We start from the raw sequence: 18308 nt of genomic DNA on the forward strand, positions 1-18308 counted from the left end.
ACCATCTTCTACAAAGTTCCTGTCACTGATGTATGTGACTTTTAGGACAATGGCTGAGTTTATGAAAATGTAAATGCTATAAACTCACCCTATGAGAATAAACATTTTGGTTACATGCAGAGTCAGTGTGACTGGTCATTATTGCTCTTAGCAAAGGTATAATATAGATATTAAATGAGGACAAATATTAATGATGCAAAATAAGTCCTAATTGCTTAATCAGATATGGCTGGGCAATGATTATAAATACAGACAGAAAGAGGTAAAAAAGGAAGAAAAATTTAAATTAGGGAACAATTACTGTAGGGAAACACATGAAGGAAGAAGAACTAAAGCAAGAATAATCAAAAATATCATGATCTTAAAGCGCTATAAACCTCTTATTTTAAAATGCTGTTAATATGTAAAATAATCAAATGTTTCTATATGATAATCAAGGAAAACTTATTTAAGATTAGGATTAAGGACCTAACTTTAAGTAAGACACCACTATAATGTGTATGTTAAAAGTTCTATGAAAGCCTGCTGAATGTCAGGATAAACTCTACTGGGCATAAATTCTATTCATTAAGCCTCGTTGACTTAAGACAGGGAATTTTCTGTTAATAATCATCAACCAAGTGCCACAAAGATGACAAAATATGAAACTATTTTGCATATATCTCAAGATAAAAATTTTCCACTTATAAGCTTTCAATCAAGTACATGACATGTAAAAACTCTTCTAAACATAATAAATAGTTTAAAAAACTACCTCGGAAAGAAAAGGACTAAGACACAAAAAGCCAGTGAAAAGTAAGAGAAAGAAACAGAAGGACAAACCCCAACATGATGAGAGATGTACAGACAGACAGAAATATATGACAAGCCAAAACACAGCAAGGGAGAGACGCGTGGAGGGAAGGGTGACCAGAGGAAACACGCACAGAGCCTGCAGGATAACTGTGACTTGCCAGGCTGCCCCCAACAGCTTTTAAAACTATGTTACCTTCATCCAAGCACAGGTATAATCAGAAATTTAAACCTCCAGTGTTGGTCATGCAGTCCTCCTAACGTTTAGCCAAAAATTCCCCATTCTTGCTATTTTTGACAATAACTGCCTTGACCAATGAGAAAAACATTTTGATTATCACTTTCCCGTCGCGGAGCACAGGCTCCGGACACGCAGGCTCAGTGGCCATGGCTCACAGGCCCAGCCGCTCCACGGCATGTGGTATCTTCCCGGACCAGGGCACGAACCCGTGTCCCCTGCATTGGCAGGCGGACTCTCAACCACTGCGCCACCAGGGAAGCCTGATTATCACCTTTTAAGAAGTGCATTTTAAGTAGTTCAACCTTATGTCGCCAATGTCAAATAGGAACATGGGTTAAAACCATAAATGCCTAAAAAATCAGCAGACCAGAAACATCTGGTGACACTAGAAATGCAGAGAGAAGAAAGAGAGGATGCAGTAACAGCTACGTACATGATGCTTGGCGAGTTCAATTTCAATGGCCTTGGGGTCTCCTCCGACAGGCTTCTGTTCGCTGAGCAAGCCCTCAGTGTGCGTGAGCCACGCCAGCAACTCGTCCAGTGCGTGCTGGAACTGCCCCAGTGCTAACAGAGCGCCCTCCAGCTTGTGCTGCAGACAGAGAGGAAGACAATCGATCCACGAGTCTGATAGGATGGATGACCCACATTTATAAAACAAGAGTGAACTGTTTAATTGCTTCATGCTGCATAAGTCTTTAAGCAAATCCAATGAAGCCCAATCATCATATCCTCATATATTTTAAGTTTGAAACTTTGTGGTTAAAAAAACAGCATGTGAGAAGCAGGAAAAGTTCCAAGGAAATAAAAGAATTTAGGGGCTTCTGAAGTTTATGTCCAGGATCCCTTAATTTTACTTTTTAACAGTTATTTTACATTATTATATGAACCTGAAATTGGTATTTACCTGTCTATTGATGATCCTCTCATCCAGACTGTCCCATATCAATTTCAGCTCCATCAGTGGGTCCTGAACAGTGTGTTTATCACTTTCTTCTGTTACTTTCTTTAGCAGGAGCTCTGCCTGATGGTTCAGTCTCTCCATTTCTATCTGTTGTTGATACGCCTCTGACTTAAATTGCTATTTTTTAAAAAAGGAGGCATACAAGGAAAATTTGTTATACATCAGTAACTTTATCTTTTTATTTTTTTGGAATTTTTGAATTTTATTTTATTTATATTTTTATACAGCAGGTTCTCTTCAGTAACTTTAAACAAACAAAAATTCTACAGGTTAGATGTTTGTTCTAATTCACACTTTTTATTGGGGTGGGGTGAAGAGGAATAAAATCTAACACAGGGTTTACTGATGAAAAAACTGTAGATAAAAAATGATGAAAAGAAATCTTTTCTCACACCTGAAACTAGCACAACATTGTAAATCAACTATACTCCAGTATAAAATAAAAATTAAATTAAAAAAAAGAAATCTTTTCATTCAACGTTTTCTGATGGAACGATTTTTTATTTATAATTTTGCTATTTCACTTCTGTTCTCTACAATAAAGAACTAACAAATTTCAAGGATGAACTTCTTCCAGGGTCTAATTATACATATTCAATAAATGAGTTCTGAAATTATAGGAAAGAAGAAAACAAAATATATATTGACATATATGAAACCCAGAAAAAAAATCTCTAAGAAACTCACATTATTTCCTGCTCAAAACACACACACATCTTGCAGTCACTGAACGCTCTGTGTTTTCTGTAGCTATGCTGTGTTTGTTTATTTATTTATATTATTTTTCTTTGTGGCCATGCTATGCGGCTTGCGGGAATCTTAGTTCCCTGACCAGGGATCGAACCAGGTCCTCGGCAGTGAAAGTGCTGAGTCCTAACCAATGGACCGCCAGGGAATTCCCTGCTATGCTGTGTTTATTAGTATTTATTTATCCTTTGCACTGACTCAGAATAACATTACTCTCACTTGGTGCTTAATGACATGTAGGTAATAATCCTGGCTTTGCCAACCAATACAGGTTAGCCAGTGGTTACATGTAACAGGAAACTGTCTTTTCATAAAGTATTGATTTTAATCTCTAATAGTAAATAATTAAATAATAAAGAATTAATGGCTAAGCAGTATCAATTTTTTTCAAGCAAGTTAAAATAATAATTAAAAATAATAACAAAAGCATAGTGAACACTTGCTATAGTCAAGTTGTTCTCAACAAACTTATAAAGAAAATCATTTTATCCCCAATTAAGGTAAGGACACAGAAGTGAGAGCAGTTAGACAAATTTTCTGAGGCCATTTGGCTAGTAAGTGGATGAAGGGAGATGCAACTTCAGACACCTGATTTAAGGGCAAGCACCTCATCCAGTGTGCTGTATGAAAACTGCTGAGATATATGTAAAACCCAAAAAAACCCCTCCTCCACACCTGTAATTGTACATAAAGGATATCATGTGTTTACTACATGAGCAGACAGAGTAAAAAAAAAAATCACCATCTAATGATGGTAACAGTAAAATTCTCAAGAAGAAACAATTTTTTTCTAAATGAAATATTCTATATCACACTTAGAGATAAAAATGCTACTCTTTTAAAGCCAGATAATAATTTTATGTAAAAATCTAGTAGAGTTCATTGAAAGGGCTGTGATGTCTCTGTAGATAGAGACTTTAAAATTAGGGAGGAAATAGCTGCTCCCACTTTGATAAATGAGCATCAGCACAGAGGAATTCAGAGGAAACGGTTCAGCCATTTTCACAGCTGGAGATCAAGAACCACAAAGGAAAAAAATTACAGAGGAAAGCAGATGGGAAACAACAAGCATTTACAAAACAAACATTTTGGGAAACACTATGATCCCATCCAATCCCATCCACTCACGGGATCCTTCTTTAGCCTGTTGGACTAATTGAATTACTCTGAACACAACAAAGAAAACAGAAATGTTGCTGTATATGTATCAGTGACAATAACACACTACAGAATAATAAAGTTCTAAAAACCCTTACAGTATAGTATACATATGTAATATGTCAAACACACACACACACGCCCCCATACCTCATCCTACACCCAGTATGAGGATATATGAAAGGCTATAAATCAAATCTTACGAGTGCTTGACTCTGGTTACATAACATTTTGTTTTGCTAATTTGCATTTTTCTGATTTTTCTATAATGAACAGGAATTGATTTAGTAAGAAAAACTACTAGTATTTTGTATCCTTTATTTAACGAGCACTTATACATAACCTATTATGTGCAGGCACTATATTAAACCAGTTCCATAATCAAAATGTAACACTTCAATTATATAAAATAAATTTGCATAAAGCATCCCATGAATCAAGAACTTAAAAATGCAACGTTTGATGAATTTCTCAGCTCCTACCCATACCTTCAGCTCCTCAATCTGCTGCTTGACAGTTTCAAGATCTGTTCCAATTGGAGACAATGAAGCCAATTTGCCACCTGCAATATCTACCCAGTCGAATATTGCCTGAAAAACACGTTAGGTCATGTTATTATAACAGTATATTTGAAATTACTACAACACCTCAAGTGCAATAGAAAAGTATAATCATAAATCTGTAAAGATATTAAGCAATGAGCCTGTTTTACAAATAAGGTAAAAGTGGCAACATACTGGAACAGTTATCCCAAATATGAAATAGGTGAAACCTCCAATTTTGCATCCAAATTTGTAGAAGAAATTCTATCTTGAATAGAATCTTAGAATATTGAGAACTTTCAAGAAAAGTCTATTTGAAAAAAAAGTTTTATAAATTCACCACACAAAATAAAATTCTCTGTACTCTGTCTGCCTAAAAGGCAGATTGTATAAATATATTGGGAGAAAAAGATTCAAACCCATCTGTTCATTCAAATAATCAAGAAGTTTACTGTTTGGCACGTGAAATAATTTGTCTCAAGTAAACTCTTCTGTATTACTGAGATTAGCATTAAAATCCTGCACGTATAATGATTAAGACCATTATTCTGAACTGCGACGAAACTTCAAAATCTCCTATCTTCTTGTTCGTTTTAGGCAACACAAACAATCTTTTTTAAAAAGGCTCCACTCACATTTTTTTTTTTTCAGGTTCTGAATACACAAAATTATTCTGCCATTTAATGAAGTTGCCAGGCCATACAGTACTGAGAAAAAAAACCTTGGGAAATATCTGGTAGTTTAAACTGATCATGATAAACCCTAAGAACGTGAGCAGCAACTTGGGAAATAAAATGCCTTTCACTTTACAATCAAACCTTGAAACCTCTGGAGTGTCTGCAGCTTTTGCAACTTACCTACAGCTCTTTTAATCCATCACTGCCTTTCATCCCCACACATGTGATGCTACTGACCTAGGACCAGCAGGACCTGTGATGGGCCTTGTTTTTCTAGCAACGGTGATGAGACAAGCCTTCGTGTCCAGCTGTGACCCTGACCTCCTGGGGCTAACGGGTGCAGTGGTGGCAGAGCCATCTCCAGCCCCAGGAGAGGATACAACCTCTGTGACCCACCAAACGAATTTGAAAATCACGATCTGGCCTCACAGATGGACGTAGAGCTTGACTGGTTACTGGCCACTGCTATCCAACCAATAAATTATCACTTTGGTTAAAAAAAAAGGAGTGGGGGGGTTATAATAAGGTGTCACTTGTAGTGAATTTTTTATATATTTGCAAAGTTCAAAACACTTTTCTGCTGGCATAAAGCTGGGCTTGTGATATTTATTTTTATAAATATAGAAATGAAGTGGCCTAATAAAAGGGAAAAGATGTTCTCATCTGAGCTTTAAAAATAATATTCTCTTGGTGTTATGGAAATACTTAGAGAGGCCTTTTCCATGTGGTTGGATGAAGGATTCAACTGCTGCCACTCTGTTAGGAAATGGAATAAAGTTAAGGAAGGTAGGGAGAGAAATATCCCTGAGTTGGCCTCAACTGACAGGAGAATTTTTAATATTAAAAAAATAAACTTAAAAACTAGTTAATGAATTGAATGAGAACCCTTGAGTGATGTGAAAAACAACCATTAAAAGGAATTATATACATGGGAAAGAAGAAAACACTTTTTGCAAGACAGATTATGACCTAATAAAATAGAAATCTATTTTAGTTCACCGAGAACACTGGCTTCAAATCAAATTTCTTTACATCTGACTTGTGCTACACTTAGTGACATTTTTAGATAGTGTTTACTCCTTTCATTTTATTCCACTCAACTCTAGAGCAGAGCTCAGACTCAGCTCCATTTCACTGTCTGGTGTTGAGCCATTTATGAAAAATACTGTGACTTTCACTTTAAAAAGTTAAAATATTTCTTTTCAAAGTAAATTTCACTGAATGTGTGTATAAGAATGTGTTTAGGGGTGTATATGAATCTGTACATATCTCCAGTGTCAGAAATCTCTTCGAAAAGGCAAAGCATGAATTGAAGCAGGTGAGTTAACTGCATCACACTTGCAGCTCCGGGGACATACTGATGCGTGAATTTGTAAGCATCACTTATCACCTGATCCCTCCCTCCAGGAGACCCTGTAAGCCTTACCTGCAGTCCATCCTGGTACTGAACAGCAGCCTGCATTGCCTCCTCAAGTCTGTCCACCCGGTCTTTCCAAGCTTTATTTAGAGAATCCCAGGCTGAATTTAACTACAATGTAAATATTAGAACTCTTTCAGTATCATATGCTAAGTTTCCGACTACTTCTATCAAATATGCTTTAGTTAGAAAAATCCTTTTAAAAAACCATTCTGATAAGAGTAGAAAATATGCAGGTTGTACCTCGTCTATACTCTTCTTAACAATGGGCTTGTCGGGTTCCCCGCAAGCGGCAATGAGTTCAGAACCCAGGTTAATAACCATATCCAGCTCTTCCTGCAATCCGTCTATCTCCTCCCTTATGACCTGGAATAAGAAATGACAGCCTTACTTTAAAGCCAAACCACAATGAAACTAAAAAGATGCACAAGACATTGATGGTAGTTATTTCTAGGAGGCAGGATTGTAATCAATTTTTATTTTCTTCATTCTGTTTTCTAAGTTTTGGCACTAAATTTTTTCAACAAGGGAACACAAGAGCCATTTTAAAGAAAGATCAGTGTCCTTTGAGGAACAAATGTCAAATGCTTATTATAAAGACAGTATTTAGGAAATAATTCCATGTAACATATACCAGAATAAGTCTTTCAAAAAAAAAATCGACAATACTGAAAAGCATGGAAAGCCATTTTGTTTTTGTTTTTTAAACCAACTAGTTTGGCAACACACATTTAAAATAGACGTAAGTATCATATGAGTTCAGAGACTTCACACAAATTAATGTAATTTGCTTAGTAGATTTAGGATAATCTAACTCTAGATTTTCATTTTTACCCCAGGACATGTAAAGTACCAAACAAACAAACAAACAAAAACTATGACAGAAATGCAGTATTCTACCTTGCTTTCATTTTCTCGGTTAAGTACACTTATTCATTCAAGATGCATTTATTTACCAAGGATGAACATGCCCCAAACCAGGCATCGGAGATACAGAGAAAATTAGACATGACTATTCCACTCAAGGGGCTCTGAGTCCACTGGGAAAGACAGAGGTACAGTCAACGATAAGTCATGCTGTGCGTTAAGTCCTTTGCGTGATGAGAATGTTATATGGATGGACTAACTCAGCTGAGTATACAAGAGGGTGGAGGCTGGCAACCCAACTGAACCTTGAAGCTTGAGTGGGATCTGCCAAGGAGAGTGGCAGGAAAGATATTCTAGGCTAAGGAAATAAAATGTGCAAAGATTCAGATGCTAGAAAGAGCACGGCAGCTTCAGAGAAAGCCATAAGAGAAGGAGCTTGGTAAAGGAGCAGTAGAAAAAAAATGACTTTGGAAACACAGGCCTGAGCTAGGCTGGGATGGAAAAGGCTGATACTGTGTTCCAGGTAGTTTGGACTTTAGGCAGTAGGCAGTGGACGCCTTGAGGGCTTTTAACCAGCAGGAGAGCAAGAGGAGATCTAGAGGGACAATGGGCAAAAAGGTTAGAGGCTGGTGGGAAAAGAGACTCCACAGGCAGGGGTACCGCTCAGATTTCTTTCTTAGGCAAGAAAGAGAGATGACGAGGCCCCGAAGTAAGGCAGAAACAATGGGGATGGAGAGAAACTTTCTAAATAAACATTCTCCATGGGAAACCTGTGGGTGGACTCTGTCCCCTACTACATCTCTGTGCATTCCACTTTCAGGACCAAATATAAATTCTAATAGTGTAATTCCAAACATTTATACCAAAGGAATCCAACATTCATGCTACCACAACTTATTTTTTAAACTTTTTTTTTTTTTTTTTTTTTGGTACGCGGGCCTCTCGCTGTTGTGGCCTCTCCCGTTGCGGAGCACAGGCTCCAGACGCGCAGGCTCAGTGGCCATGGCTCACGGGCACAGCCGCTCCGCGGCATGAGGGATCTTCCCGGACCGGGGCACGAACCCGTGTCCCCTGCATTGGCAGGCGGACTTTCAACCACGGTGCCACCAGGGAAGCCCTATTTTTTAAACTTTAAATGAGATTCTCTGCTTACCTCTGCTGCTTCCTGCTGTTGTTTTACTACCGAGGGATCGATCCCAGGATCCTCCAGATCCCGGATGAAGTCTTGAGTATCTTTAGTGGTGACCACCAGTGACATGTGATCACACCAGAACTTCTCTGCTAATTCCATCACATCCAGTAGCTTGGCTTCCCTTTCTTCCACCAGTGTGTGTATGTTCTCCCAAATGAAAACCATTTGGTCTAGCTTATCCTGAACAGCTACAGAGCAGAACAATATCAAAAAGACACACCCTTTAAGCAATAAAGCACAACATTCTCATTCACCCAGGAACAATCATTCAATTTTCCAAGGATCTAAACCTGGACCAAATTTGGGTTGAGCCTAGTCTACTGGGTATCACTGGGCCCAACCGCCTTTCCAGGCAAATACAGGACCTGAGGGTGTCCTGCTCCTCCGGAACCAAGGTTTCCTGACAAAAGACAATGCTCAGAGGCATGTGAACTCAGGGGAGACCTGAGTTCACCAAGGCTGGCCCTAGTATATTCTTTACGCTCTCCAAATCAAGAATAGAGATATCTGCTTAGTCGCAGGAACACAACAAAGTAGGATACATATTTTGGGCTTACTTCTAGAGTCCTCTTACCGTGAATTTCCACTGACCTCTGCACAGGCCCTTCCTTTTGACCCCAGCTCAGACATTTAAGGTGCTTGGCTAGGGTCCTGGTTGCCATTTCTGTGGCTATGGGACAGAGTACCCATGACATAAAGTAGTGTAGTCAGAGGAAAAAATACCCCTAGGTTTGGTCTTACTAGCATTATGCTTAACCAACTGATTTAAAGGGCCCAGAGAACATATGGTTTTTGTATCATGGCACATGTTGTAGTTACTCAACTGATTTCACAAACACAGGAAGACATTAACAAGGGACTGGTGTGCGCAGCCCTTCCACCCCAAACATGTCACATCTGCAATACCTTTTCTAAAATCTGGCATGTTGATATGCAACTGGACTGTCAAGGAACATTCACAATTGTTTTGAGTAAAGTTCAGTGGTTCCCTCATCCTGAAAGGATTACCTTTGGCAGATATGTCCTTGTCAGTGCCCTGGGACCGAGCGATCATCTCCTCTCCCCTCTGCCTGAGGGTCTCGTACAGAGGCTGCAGCTTCTCCATGTCCACGGCCACGTTCTTATTCTCACTGACCTGCTCCTTGATCTTCTCCACCTCTGCTGAGATGGAAGGCGGCTGCCGCAGACGCTCCACCACACGCTCCAGGCTCTCCAGGATCTGGTCAATCTTGTCGTGGAACTGGGAGTAAAAGAGAAGGGCCATTTATGGAGGAAAAGACCTGTGAGGCCAAGGGTGGGATTTAAAATGATAACACACCTATCTAATGTCACAGTCAAGAATGAAACCTTGGCCCTTCTGTTAACACATCCATCCAAAGAGTTATATCCAGCTGGTGTGTGAAGACATTCCTAAAATCACAACTCATAGGCACCTCTCCGTGTCACACTGCTTATGGAGATGGGACTGCTTCTTGCAAATAACTGAGTAAATTCATTAAGAAACTGTACATGTTAATATATAATTGGACCACTTGACAGCAGCATTTTACTAGTGCTTCATCTTACCATAATTCAAATTAACTTTGAAAATTAGGTTCAATAATCTGGGTGTTTGTCTATCAACACTGATAGTTTTATTCACTTTTACTGATTATTTTGGCATCCTCGAAAAGTTATATTATTAATGTAAAATTCATGGGCAGTTTTGATGAGATGAAAGGGATTTCTTAAGTTATGAGTTTCCTGAACTAAAAAATGTTTAAAAATTAAAAAAAAAACAGAAACCTTCCTGATGTTGTAATGGAAGTTTATATTTAATTCCTGGCCAAACACATAGTCAGATCCATGAAAGAATTTTAAATTTCCACTTGCAAAGGCACCACAGACAATGAAGCAAAGTTACGAACACTTGTTCATTTATAGATTCCACACTATCCTCAACATTAAAGGAATCATCGGTCAGGATTACAGAAAATGGACCGCTCTCATGCCAGTGTATCTAACGATAAAAACCAAAACCTTCAAAACGGAAAATCTGTAGGTAACTGCAAATCAACTTCTTGAAAAAGGTATTTTCAAAACGAAAAAAAAAAATCGATTTCCAACTGCAAATTTTTTCCTTCTTATTCAGCCTAGCATTCATAGTCTTTCTTCTATTGCTGTCTTGGGAATGTTTCATTAATGATGATAGTAACACTTTCTTTCATCTCTTCCAATGGCAAACACTGCATTCTACTCTGGATGGGCACTTGTTTAGGTATCTGGACAACGATGACAGCTGTATGCTTCTTAAATCATTGAAAATTATGTTTTATTTATATATAAGCAGGCGGAGAAATATAAGGATCGGACACTGGCAAATATCACCTCAGAGATCAAAACGTCAATACTCAGAGTTAATGCAGTGAAACAATTTTAGCTGGAATTGAATCAGCAGATCCGGGAAATGTCTTTCCACACTCTGCTGTCGGGGAGACCATCGCACTGCTGGTGCAAAGCATTACCTGAGCAGACTGAGAAATGGCTTCATCCAGCGCCACAGCCCGCTTTTTGACATCTTCTTTAATTTGACTGTAGAGAGTGTCAGCAGCCACGTACTTCTCTTGGATAGAAAAGCCTTCCCTCGGGCTCAATTCCAGTAACTGCGGCCCAGTTTTGTTCATCTTATCTATATGCGGCTTGTGTTCGGCTATCAACTCTCGCAGTTGCTATAACAAAGCAAACAGCGTCTCAGTTTCTCAGAGGCACACCTCCACAGTACAGCTGTCAACATCCGCAGCGCATCCAGCTGGCAGGAAACTCCACACAAACACCCTCTCGTCACAAGGCACTGAACGCACAACCCTCTGCCAGGGAGAGATCCCCTGACACAAAGATTAAACAACGGTCTGGTCATGTCAAAGTCCTTTTCAGGGTACATGCAAAAATGCTGGATGAGTGAAATAATGAATCCCAGTTTCATTACGCCTTTCCTACCGAGAGCAGTACAGTCTGACGAGAGTATTAGCCAAGGGTCATATTACATGAAAGGATTATGAACTCACTACATCCCAACCTACAGAGACTGAGCCATAACTCTCTGTATTCCTTTCTGCACACTCATGATACATACAAAAGTTATTCAAAAGGAAGGAAGGGAGAGGGAGGGAGAGGAAGAAAGGAAGAGGAAAAAAGCACAGTAGAAGGTAGACACAATGATGAGAGAGAACAATGACAGATAAAGCTAAGTTAGGGGGATTTAAGCCCCCAAGGGATTGTCATTACATTATATGTAAACCAATACAAAATATGTCCATATATATTACATTATATATCTGTGAGTCTGTTCTATGTACATATATGATATGTATGATATATAAACATAAACAAATCTATCTGTACTTATTTTTAAATGTTAATGGCTGCAAGGATAATCAATCCATCAAATACACAGCTGTATACTGAGCATTATCTATAAAGTGTATTTAAGGAAAAATATGTGACCTATGAATATTATGCATAATACAGTATCATCTAATCAAGAGATACAATGATACTGATGCTAATGAGGGGGCGTGGAATCCAGGTGGAGCCCCATTCCTTCTAGGGAAATGGATCAATCTGGAATCTTTACACTCCACGGAATCCAGGGTCTCCCGTGACTGCCTGCAGGTTTCTCTGGGGCAGACCTCCGTGCAGCATTGAGGTGCCCTCTACTGTACTCCATTATTCACGAGGTTCCCTAATCAGCAGTTTCTCGTCCTCACCAGAAGATGTGTCTCCAAACTGTTTGCTATCCAGCCCCTAAGAAAAGCTTCTCTGAGAGAAATTATATTCAGGAAAGACAGTCTAGAGGAAAGCGATCTTTCCCTGTAAATATTTTAACTTCCATCATTCATCAAGCAGAATCACCAGGACGGCCACATACCTGGATTTTTATTAAAAGTGCCACTAAAATCAGTCATATAAATTATTTCCAAAGTGGTTGAGAAAACTGGTTCATTACATCATGAACAATCCCCAATGTACTATCCCTATTTTTGAAGTTTTTCTAAAGACGGTCTCAAAACTCTTTTGGAAAAGAGCTAAATAAACACAAATTCAATTTGTAAAAAAAAAAAAGGAGGAACGTCTACTGAATCTACACAGCCCCTGGGTGGTCCAGGCTGTGATTTCCTACTTGTGTTTTACATTGTTTGGTATCTTCATGCTGTTTTACAGAATGGAGGTGGTGACAGTAAGACCAGCCACCATGCAATCTCATGGAGAAGAAACGTGTCACACGAGCTCTGGCTTCAATATTCTCGAAGCCATGTTTGAAAACAAGCTCACACTTTGATTACCAAGAGACTCTCAGTAAAGTAAGGAATCTCTGCTGAAAGTTCTTGAGTGGCCTGGAGTCTAAGTAGATCTCACCTGTGCAGCATTACCATGAGACACCTTTGCTGGGAGGTAGCCAGATGAGCCTTCTTAAGACCATTTCATGACAGACAAGAAAAAAGCCACGGGATACCTGCTTGGGGATGTGTGCACATGGAGAAAGGGCCCAGCAGGAGATGTCTTTTGCCTCATAGGTAACAAAATGATTCTTGGCAGCTATCCTAAGAGTCCACTCATGCTGGAGATACTTAATGTGAACTTAAAAGAGATCTACCATTTATTTATAACACGGCTCTCGGGGCCATTTTTCATTCCTGGCTAGAATGAACTAGAAGATGTTCCCAAGAACAGTGAAGAGGATGCTGTAGAGTTGCAGAAGAAATGCTGCAAATATTCTGTAAAATTTAGCTTGAACAATTTGAAGACTTGGCTACGAAGTTTTGAAGCTCCCTTTCTAAATAAAGATCATACATTTGTTTTGAGAACTGAAAGATAATGCCAAACAAGAAAATTAACTCAATTTTGAAATATTCCATGCAATAATGATCCTTTTTGTCCTATTTGATGTTATCCTAGAAAACAGCTATTCAGATCTCACTTCAGAGTAGAAGAAATCCATGAAACATTTTATACTAAAAATCATTCAGTGGGTAGGCATCAGGATTTCTCCCAAAAATAACCTTTCTACTAAAATTAAATTTAATTATACATAGTTTATAAGTCTCCCACTGAATTATTTAGATAGAACGCCATAAAATTTCCATTTTGCATTAAAGTGTTCTCTAAAGCTCTTCTAAACAAATACTTAGAGATATTCTTCAATGTTAATACACTAAAAAAGTAAACAAATAAGATTAATAAGTATGTTACATACTTCAAACAATGATGTAATATATCCTGAGTTAAACTTGACACACGCACACACACAATGATAAGTCTCAGGGTACATCTTGTGCAGATCTGGGAGAGCAACTAGGTTCACAAGATCATAAATAACAAGAATTCCAGACTTTCTTCTGACAGTCTTGAATCCTCTCACTTAAACCCTTGCAAAATTTTAAGCTACATTAACATTTCGGAGACTACTGAAATGAGGGCCTCATAATGCCATTTTATGTGTTTAAAACATGACATATTTGTAGATGGAAATATACTCTCTTGTTTACTCATGTAAACTTATAGAAGCAGAGAACTTCAAAATATTTCCATGTACAAAAGGAAAAGAAAAAAAAAAAGTGGGGGGACAATTTGTCTTTAAACTTCAGCATTTTTTCCTTTTCACAGAATTCGGTTTTACAACAATGCTATTTTGAGGTATTTGTTATAGCGTACATTTTCTCCAAGCTCAATGTCCTTGTCTGTTTGATGTTGCTTCCATGTATTGCTACCTTTTGCTTACATTCTGGATGGCTCTAACCACTATATATTAGTCAAATTAGTGTACACTGAAAGCAATTCAACATGATCAGTTGAAAGTACTTCGAAAGCTTATTTCTCTAACATTTTAAAACAATGATTTTGTTTCTGTACTCAGTTTACACTGCAAAATACTGGGTAAAAGCTGTGACATCATGATGACATACACAGTGTGCCTGCCCACATGAGTCGTCCCACTGCGAAACTGGACAACAGGGCAGCAACTCGGAGGTAAGCAAACTGTGCAGACCAGAACGCTAAAACTTCCTCATCACAGAAGGTGTCTGCATTAGAAACACCCTAAAAATCGTGATTCTCTTTCCATGGGGTCTCCAGCACTCTCTGGCACCAAGCTTACACGATGTTCTTCCTGCTGTTGCCTCAGGGTTTCGTACTCCAGGGCAGGGGCAGGAAGCTGAGTGATGATCCTCTGTACGTCTGTCAGCCACGGCCAAAGTTCTTCATATGTTTCCCAGAACTGGTTAACCAGGGACTGTGCCCGTTCTAACTGCAGATACCTCTCTGAGTTTATCTGGCAGATGGCATCATAGTTCTTCAATACCTTGTCCAGTTTTTTCTAGAAAATCAGATGACAAAATGTGTTTAACCGGGCAGGCAGGCCAAGGAACACATATATATACTCCAGAATGCTTGTCCAGCACAATATACCTGGTGCAGAGTAAGCACTCAACAATGCATGGTAAATGAATAAATCAACAGAGGCTAGTTCGATTTTAATTGCTTCTATGTATAAAAGTTCATTTTAAATTAAAGAAAGGCCCTCCCATGTTGTTGCATAAGGAAGTCCCTCCTTTTCAAGGCTGAATAATATTCCATTGTATGCTAATGGTGTGTTCTTACTACAATAAAAAAAATTTCATATACACATGTAGAAAATAGCAAAAATGTAAAAAATGTCTTGAAAGTACAACTGGAGATCAGGCTGATAAAGGATGATATATTCCTGCAGTGGATTTCTATGCAGTTGTCAAAAATCAGGGGATTTGATGACATGCAGAACTTCTCAAAAACAAAAAAAATTAGGTGACAAAACCACAAAAAAATGAATAAATAAAAAGCCTCAAGTTTTTATGACTAAGACACTGAGCTCTCCAAACATAATAAGCAAAATTCTCCAGCCATTCTTCTAGGTCTTCTAGGTGAGAGAAAGGTCTGGCATGAGCCTGGAAACACTGACAGTACTTTCTGTTAAAACATAAGGACTTTCACAAATGAAATTCTAAGAGGAGCTGCTGGTCAGCAAAATTAATTAAATAGATGAGAAGCAAAATAGAACATTATGCTATCCACTGATGTTATGGGGTGGTCACAGAGATCTCGATTATGGTACAAATTCACTTCATAATCCAAAAGCAAAAGATAAAGCACAACAGCAATCCAATAAACCACAGAATAACATAAAAATTCTCTCATGATCATCTGTATTTTTCACACCAGAACCTTCACAAAAATAATAAAGGAAAGATTAAATTATAAACAAGTGAAGTGCCACTGTAGAGTATTTAAATAAAAGATTAAGTATTAATATAGAGTGCACAGTCTACTATTTGCCTATGGTATATCTTGAAAACAATGCACCGTCTTTTAAATGTGATCTTACGCATATACATTTGTATATATTGTTTTTGCCATGGGATATTTTCCTACCAGAAGCATTAATATATATTAATTTCTTTAGGCTTCTCAGATGTCTGAATATGAATTGAACTAAACATTTTTATTTATGGCTGGTTTTCCATCAATGTAAAGGATCGTTAAAACTACATAAACTGAGTACTTCCTTAATGATTCCGCTCCTTTTTTTCCTATACAGATTACTGTAACTTTATACAGAATGAATTTCAGTTAGGGAGAACCACATACTTTGAGCTTTGTTTCAGCTCCAGCGGCCCCAATGTTCCTGAAGCCAATAAACAACAGCTGACATACAGAATAACAATTTATACTGATAATAACAGTGATAATACAGAGAACATTAATTGGATGCTTAATGTATCCCAGTTACTCAAGGACTCAAACCTTAACAGCTTTTCTGTCTATTAAAAAAGATTATCCCCAGGGTGATTCCCTTAAGGAGTATTCCTTTCACTCTTATTCTATAAGCTTGAAAAATGCCTTATTTGAAACTAATGACTTAGCTGTTTAAACAGCAGCTGTGGATAAAGGAAAAGTGCTTTTCTCAGAGTGAAAGCCCCACACATGCTGTTTGCTCACAAGTCTCACATCAGTCATGTGGACGAGATCATACCTTCATCGGCTGCTTTTCCTCTTCGCTGCATGTGCTCATGATTTTATGTCCAGATTTAACAAGCTCATCAATAATATCCTTGTGGCGCAAAATCTCCATGGTGAATGTCTGTATTTACCAAAACAAAGATTTTTTTTTTAAAGAGTGTATGACTAAAACAAAAACAATTAGGCAAAGCAGTTAAAATGACCAAGTTACATTCAATCATGCAAGTGCATTTCCTTGGAGCACACTGACAAACCATGTAGATGCAACTGGAAATGTGTGCCTTCACCTTTTGAACCTGCAGCTGAGCGGAGGTCTGGTCTTGCTCAAGCCTGATGTCACCCAGAGATGTCAATTTTTTGTCTGTTTCACTAATCCAGGCTAACTCTGCATCAGCCGCTTGGTCAAACTAAACAAAAGATAAATAATCAGGTCAGCAAGTTCCTGTAACTGGTGCCAGAGAAATACCTATCTACGTTTCTTTCAAATACCCTTATCACACAAATGGAAAATGTGAGCTTGTCTCTTCATGGCAACCTGAAATAATCCATGATAGTGACTGATGTTATAAAGAAAGGAGAACTTTCCACAGAGAAAGTAAACACAACCTCTTAAAACGTGCTGGATCCATAACACGACATTAATGATGTGAGGACAGCTAATACTGCTGCCTTCTCTCTGGTGGTGGTAAGGATTTTCTCTTTAACAATACTGTACAAATTGTGCAGCACAGGGAACTCTACTTAATGCACTGTGGTGTCCTAAATGGGAGGGAAATCCAAAAGGGAGGGGATATATGTATATGTATGGCTGATTCATTTTGCTGTGCAGTAGAAGCTAACGTAGCATCATAAAGCAACTATACTCCAATAAAAATTAATTAACAAAAAAAATCATAGTGTGCTCATGATCCTGTACTGCAATAACTGAAGAAAATGAGGAACTCTGCACCTTTCTGACATGGAAAGAGATCTGGAAAAAAAAATACTATACAAATTGAAAAGCTATAAAAGTCAGTAGCTGGACACCATCTTTTTTTTTTTTTTTGCAGTACACGGGCCTCTCAGTGTTGTGGCCTCTTCCGTTGCGGAGCACAGGCTCCGGACGCACAGGCTCAGCGGCCATGGCTCACGGGCCCAGCCGCTCCGCGGCATGTGGGATCTTCCCGGACCAGGGCACGAACGTGTGTCCCCTGCATCGGCAGGCGGACTCTCAACCACTGTGCCACCGGGGAAGCCCTGGACACCATCTTTAAATCACTTCATCCTTCACTTTATCACGTTAATATGATATGCAGGTAGCATGCTGTTATCAAAGTACAAAATCCCTAGCAAAAAGAATGACATATTCCCATTTATTTACTCTGTGTGTATACGGGAAATACCTTTCTATGTATGCAGAGTATACCCCCAAATGTCTCATGTATCATTCTTTTACATCTCATTTAATAACAGCAGAAAACATTTTCAAGAGCATTCTTAAATATTTCAAGAGATTTTCTTTTCTTGAGCATAACAATAATTCATGGTAGAAATTAGTGAAGTATGGAAAAATATACAGAAGAAAATTAAAAGCTGGAGTTAATACCGTTGGTATTTTAGTGAATTTTCTTCCAGAAGTTGAGACTTAGAAAGCTCTGGGATAATACTGTATAAACAGTTTCATATCCTGCTTTTTCATTTATC

At 38.4% G+C, this 18308-nt stretch overlaps 1 protein-coding gene across 8 annotated transcripts in view; it reads right to left on the bottom strand.

Annotated features, from left to right (window-relative positions):
* DST (dystonin) overlaps positions 1–18308 on the bottom strand; it is a gene marked incomplete at its 5' end in the record, with an annotated part of 395725 nt that overhangs the window by 44293 nt on the left and 333124 nt on the right. For all 8 annotated transcript variants that reach the window (XM_082663420.1, XM_082663421.1, XM_082663422.1 and 5 more), the window contains 11 exons: positions 1467–1622; positions 1938–2111; positions 4388–4489; positions 6545–6646; positions 6779–6901; positions 8556–8782; positions 9603–9834; positions 11099–11302; positions 14728–14946; positions 16639–16746; positions 16913–17032. In XM_082663420.1, the coding sequence (XP_082519546.1) occupies positions 1467–1622; positions 1938–2111; positions 4388–4489; positions 6545–6646; positions 6779–6901; positions 8556–8782; positions 9603–9834; positions 11099–11302; positions 14728–14946; positions 16639–16746; positions 16913–17032 (1767 nt within the window). The remainder of the gene's footprint in view (positions 1–1466; positions 1623–1937; positions 2112–4387; positions 4490–6544; positions 6647–6778; positions 6902–8555; positions 8783–9602; positions 9835–11098; positions 11303–14727; positions 14947–16638; positions 16747–16912; positions 17033–18308) is intronic.

The sequence above is a fragment of the Grampus griseus genome, assembly GCF_964374135.1.
Source record: "Grampus griseus genome assembly, chromosome: 10".
NCBI lineage: Eukaryota > Metazoa > Chordata > Mammalia > Artiodactyla > Delphinidae > Grampus > Grampus griseus.